Here is a 6,570-nt window from a genome sequence, read left to right on the forward strand (position 1 = left end):
TGTGAAGACAGGAACTGTGCGATCAGTCTTTAGGCTTTTGACGGGAAGTACGGTTGAAATAAAAAGTGTCTTTTTTCCTTTACACATTTGATTGATTGATTGAAACTTGTATTAGTAGATTGCACAGTACAGTACATATTCTGTACAATTGACCACTAAATGGTAACACCCCAATACGTTTTTCAACGTTTATCAATTACTTAGTAAATGACCAAGTCGAGGTGATCTACCTCATATATACATATACACACACATATCATATATATATATATATATAGTATATAATTTATAGTTTTTTATTTTGCCGTTTTTGTTGACATGTTAAAGGTGTTTTAATGAATATACATGCATGTTTAACATATAGATTCCTATCTTTCATGAAGACAAGAATGTAAGTTGGTGTATTACCTGATTCTGATGACTTGCATTGATTGGAATCAGACAGTATAGTGCTGATAATGTCCACATTTTCAAATGGAGGAGAAAAAAAGTTCCTCCATCCTGTCTAATACCACATGAAAGTCGTTGGTTTTTGGCATTTTATTTGTCCAGCTTCCATATTGGTTTCTATACACTCTACAAGAAATACATTGGCGGCAAACTCCGTAGCTTGCTAGCTTGTTTGCTCTGGCTTTCGGAGACTCTTATTTTGTTAGCGCAGGCGCGATGGAGCGGCACTTTTATTGTGAAGACAGGAACTGTGCGATCAGTCTTTAGGCTTTTGACGGGAAGTACGGTTGAAATAAAAAGTGTCTTTTTTCCTTTACACTTTTGATTGATTGATTGAAACTTTTATTAGTAGATTGCAGAGTACAGTACATATTCCGCACAATTGACCACTAAATGGTAACACCCCAATACGTTTTTCAACTTTTTTAGGTCGGGTTCTACGTGTGACGGTCATGTGACCACCTGGTTTTGTTTGATTGGTCCAACGTCACCAGTGACTGCATGTGATTGGTGAAAAGCAGGCATGCGTAGTTCCTACTTTGAATGCGTGTCTGACAAAATCAAAACAAACAAAGCGTGCATTAACAGATCGATAAAAAAAAAGTAGCGAGTAGCGACCTGATTGTAGATAAATGGAGCGGAGTAAAAATAGCGTTTCTTCTCTATAAATATACTCAAGTAAAAGTATGTTGCATAAAAACTACTCTTAGAAGAACAATTTATCCCAAAAGTTACTCAAGTAGATGTAACGGAGTAAATGTAGCGCGTTACTACCCACCTCTGGTCTTCGCCTGGCCTTTTGAAAGGGATTATGGAGGGAAAACTGTCAAAATGAACTCATTTTGAACGCCGCTAACTTTAAACGTGCTAACTTTGGAAGCAACTTGCTGGCTGGCATGGTGGGTCAGAGTGGCGGCGGCTGGAAAACAGACGCGCGTGTATATTGGATGTAAGGAAAGCTTCGTTTGTTAGCCCACCTGTCACCTCACGTCCAATTACAGCAAGAAAAACAGGCCTGTCGGTACGATCTTGTTGCTTGGTCATGCCCACGCCTCGGGAGGAGAGGAGGCGGCAGAGTGTGATGGACTCCTCCCGGAGGAAAGGCCCACACTCATTAGAGGCGCGCCTCCCCTCCCACGTCTCGGCACACTTGCCTGTAGCCGTCGACGAAGCTGGCGTTGACGTAGTCGGAGCCCTCCACGCCTCTGATGGGCTGCAGGCAGACTCGGCTGGACTCGAAAGGCATGATGTTCACCAGGCGGTTCTTGAACTTGTTGCACGGCAGGTTGGCACTGATGAATCTGGAGGTGTGTGCTTTGGAGTTGGCCAACTTCTGCGGGGGGACAAGCGTTGAGCGGCGTGCCATTTGCGACGTGGGAGACGTTCCGGGGTCGGGGCTTACCTTGAACTCCAGCTCCATGGCGGTGACGGCCTCTCCGGGGGGAACCTGGCTGAGTTTCTGGATGTGGACGTAGAGGTTGCGGGCGGGGACCTCGGTGAGGCCGCAGGTGGCCGCCTCCAGCAGGGCCTCGTGGATGAAGACGTACTGGTCCTCCGTCTGCACCATGTAGTTCCTCTGGGCCCGCATGCAGGTCACATGGCCGTACACGTCCACCGACTTCTCGTGTTTCATCCGCTCCAGCATGGCGTCGATGACGATGAAGCAGCCCGTGCGGCCCACGCCGGCGCTGAAGCGAGGAGATGTTTGCACGTCATTAGATTAGATAGTACTTTATTTATTCCTTCAGGAAATTTAAAATTTTCAGCACAATCCCATTCAAGATTCAGACAAACATTACAGGGAGACAGAACAGGATCGCTGACGGGTCTGCCGGCTGCCAGCGCCCCTTACAAAAAAGATAAGATACAGGTAAACGGGGGGAATGGGAGAAAAAAAATAGAAAAATAAAATAAAATTTAAAAATCGGTCTAAGACTGGGCCCTGGAGAGGGGGTCCAGACTGAGGCCAAGGGAAAAAAAAACACCAACTCATAGCCATAGTACACATCCCTCTTACATGTGTGTAAGAGGGAAACATCAAACATCAAAGAACACAACGGGGGGAGGGGAATGGGAGAAAAAAAATAGAAGAATAAAATAAAATTAAAAAATCGGTCTAAGACTGGGCCCTGGAGAGGGGGTCCAGACTGAGGCCAAGAGGAAAAAAAAACACCAACTCATAGCCATAGTACACATCCCTCTTACATGTGTGTAAGAGGGAAACATCAAACATCAAAGAACACAAAGGGGGGATGGGAGAAAAAAGATAGAAGAATAAAATAGAATTAAAAAATCGGTCTAAGACTGGGCCCTGGAGAGGGGGTCCAGACTGAGGCCAAGGGGAAAAAAAACAACAACTCATAGCCATAGTACACATCCCTCTTCCATGTGTGTAAGAGGGAAACATCAAACATCAAAGAACACAAAGGGGGGGATGGGAGAAAAAAGATAGAAGAATAAAATAGAATTAAAAAATCGGTCTAAGACTGGGCCCTGGAGAGGGGGTCCAGACTGAGGCCAAGGGGAAAAAAAAAAACAACTCATAGCCATAGTACACATCCCTCTTACATGTGTGTAAGAGGGAAACATCAAACATCAAAGAAACAGAAGACATTAAAGACATTAAAGCAGCAGATACAAGCAGACACTTCTACATACAGCTATGAATAAAAAGTAAAAAGAAACATATCCACTGTGGTGGCCTCTGCGGTGTTCCACGCCATCGTCCGCTGGCCAGAGACAGGAGCAGACCCAACAAAGCAACCAAGACAGCCGACTCCACTCTCGACCGCCAACCAACTCTCAGTAAAAGTCATGACTTCTACTTTGTTTTATTTCAGTATAAAAGTGTAAAAAGTGTTTTGCCTGGGTCATGCAATGACGATAATGGTATAAACTCAACTGGTCGTGTTTGGAGGAAGAAGAATACTGAGTTGCATCCCAAGAACACCACACCTACTGTGAAGCATGGGGGTGGAAACATCATGCTTTGGGGCTGTTTTTCTGCTAAGGGGACAGGACGATTGATCCGTGTTAAGGAAAGAATGAATGGGGCCATGTATCGTGAGATTTGGAGCCAAAACCTCCTTCCATCAGTGAGAGCTTTGAATGGTTGACCAAATACTTATTTTCCACCATCATTTACAAATAAATTATTTAAAATTCCTACAATGTGAATTCCTGGATTTTTTTTTCACATTCTGTCTCTCACAGTTGAAGTGTACCTATGATGAACATTACAGACCTCTGTCATCATTGTAAGTGGGAGAACTTGCACAATATATATTTATATATATATATATATATATATATATATATATATATATATATATATATATATATATATACATGGTAACTTAACGCTGGACCTACATTGAAAATACACGCAACCCTAATTCAAAAGAGGACGTATTGTCAGCCTACATTAGTTAGATACTACACGTTATTAGCAAGCTTTAAGTTAACAATATATCTTCATAGTAGTCAACTACTCTATATGATCACCAAGCTACCAGTTAACTATTGTATCTTATAGCTGGCTACTAGTTAGTTATTGCACATTATAAGCAATCTATTAGTAAACAACTCTATATTATACTGTATATTATGTGTAGCTAGCTATTAGTTGGTTGATGTATATTATTAGCTAGTAACTAGTTGGCTAACGTACATGATCGCAAGCTCTTAGTTTGCTACTGTTTGTCACCTGCAGTGCACCACCATGGGGCCGGCATCTTGGGGGTTGCAGGCTTTGACCCTGCGGAGAAAGGCCAGCGTCGGTGTGGGGTACTCAGGCACTCCGTGGTCTGGCCAGGCCATGAACTGGAACTGTCGGACCTCTCTCCTCTCGCTGGAGCCATTCTGACAAGGGAGGCATGTAAACCATTAGATTGGATGCTAATACAGTAAATGTGAGTACATGTGGTGCATTCATGTACATTTGGTGTATTGAACGCTACATGACATACACGCACTATGTAAGCTGAGCTTGCATCACTATTGTTGTTGATTCTTTCCATAATGAGATCAAGTACACACGTACTTTGTGGACGCCATCTGCTTGGCATTCTTTGTTAGTGTTTTTGCTGTGTTCCAGCATTCCCTTTTGTTTTCTTTATAGCCTGTCCAGTCAGTTATTAATCAAATACCTCTTTTCACCACACGGCGCACCCTTGCCAAATATGCTACATTAAATGTACTGCACATTAAATATGATGTACATATAGTAAATTAGAGGTACATTAAATATGATGTAAGTATTGTACTTTAGAGGTACTGCATATTAAAGGTTATATACTGTAAATATGAGGTATGTTACGGCGCATTATGTTACACTACTAAGGTTGTGACAATACCAATATTTTGGTACCAGTACCGCTAGCAAAATGTATTTCAATACTTTTCTAAATAAAGGGGAACACAAAAAATGTCATTATTGTCTTTATTGTAACAAAAAATCTTAGTGTACAAGAAAAATATGTTTATTATTGTCATTTAGTCCTTAAATAAAATGTTGAACATACTAGACAACTTGTCTTTTAGTAGTAAGTAAACAAACAAAGACTCCTAATTAGTATGCAGTAACATATTGTGTCATTTATACACCTATTATTTTCTACACATTATGAGGGACAAACTGTAAATATTGATTATTAATCTACTTGTTCATTTAATGTTAATATCTGCTTATTTTTCTATTTGAACATGTTCTATCTACACTTCTGTTAAAATGTAATAATCACTTATTCTTCTCTCCTTTGATACTTTACATTAGTTTTGGATGATACCACACATTTAGGCATCGATCCGATACCAAGTAGTTACAGGATCATACAATAAAATACAGTACCTAATAAACCAATACTGATGAAGAAATTCTGATGTAAAGGGTAGATGCCGCGCTATTTTCTGTTTTACATGTTCTATCTACACTTCTGTTAAAATGTAATAATCACTTATTCGTCTCTTCTTTGATACTTGACATTAATTTTGGATGATACCACACATTTGGGTATGGATCCGATACCAAGTAGTTACAGGATCATACATTGGTCATAATTTAAGTCCTCATGTGTCCAGGGATGTATTTCCTGACTTTGTAGACATAGTATGAATTGTAAAAAGATTTTCTGATGCTCAAAAATATTGATGTAATCATAGTAGCATCGACTAGATACGCTCCTGTACTTGGTATCATTACAGTGGATGTCAGGTGTAGACCTACCCATGGCGTTTGTTTACATTGTGACGGCGGTGAGCTATTGTATCCTCCTACGGTGTGTAGTGAAGCATGTTTGGCTAGTCCTCGTCCTCCGGTGATAATGTAACTTGTAAGAAACTCACTTTATTTGTTACCATGGAGGCCAGGATTAGTGATTTAGAAGTAGCTAAAACACTGTGGATGGATGTTAGCCGCTAGCTAGCTAGCCATATCTTAAAGCAGCTCTTCCTGAGGGTGTTTCAGTGTTATAACTTGTCAGAAAAATTGTATGTAAATTATCAAAAAACTTTCTGCTCTCTGAGTTTCCAGTGAACAGATGAGAGCTGTTTTTGTTGCACCAAGCAAAGTCTTGGAAGATTCCGCTGTGTACGTTGGAATGAGACTGGAGGGGTAATATATTGTCCTCAAAGACCTGCCGAAGCTGAATACAGGATGAGCCCAAGCCCGAGGCATCTTCTACTTTTGTCTTCAATGTGACCGAAAACAATGACTGTGTACATACACCCCATTTCTGTTGTGACATGTGTTGTTGCGTAAACATTGAATATCTAAATAAAAGAGGGGACGTAAACCTTATTCGTCAGAGCGTGGTGCAGGACTGTACAGAGAGTACAGTGGCCATGTCTCTCCTCAGATCTGAATTCTGTCTCTGTTTGATTCCTTGCCTTTTGTCTTGTTTAATAGATGTCATCAGTGCTTGAACCTGACATAACTTCACCTTTATCTTTACTTTTTACGCCAAAATGTGTCCATTCTCCCTTTTCTGCCTACACACTGTGTCTGCTTGTACGTACTGTGTGTGTGCGCTGCCGAACATGCTCCTCTGCTCGTAAAATCAACAATGTCACCAGGTGACGAAGCGCTGTCTTGCTCGTTAAAACCGTTACTTTTTAGAATGC

General features: G+C 41.1%; 1 protein-coding gene across 6 annotated transcripts in view; it reads right to left on the reverse strand.

Annotated features, from left to right (window-relative positions):
* Positions 1–6,570, reverse strand: part of ptprfa (protein tyrosine phosphatase receptor type Fa) — a 268,805-nt gene that overhangs the window by 26,211 nt on the left and 236,024 nt on the right. For all 6 annotated transcript variants that reach the window (XM_061888749.1, XM_061888750.1, XM_061888752.1 and 3 more), the window contains 3 exons: positions 4,157–4,311; positions 1,853–2,138; positions 1,605–1,783 (listed from right to left, as the gene is read on the reverse strand). In XM_061888749.1, coding sequence (XP_061744733.1) covers positions 1,605–1,783; positions 1,853–2,138; positions 4,157–4,311 — 620 coding nt within the window. The remainder of the gene's footprint in view (positions 1–1,604; positions 1,784–1,852; positions 2,139–4,156; positions 4,312–6,570) is intronic.

Source organism: Nerophis ophidion, linkage group LG26 (genome assembly GCF_033978795.1).
Source record: "Nerophis ophidion isolate RoL-2023_Sa linkage group LG26, RoL_Noph_v1.0, whole genome shotgun sequence".
Classification (NCBI taxonomy): domain Eukaryota; kingdom Metazoa; phylum Chordata; class Actinopteri; order Syngnathiformes; family Syngnathidae; genus Nerophis; species Nerophis ophidion.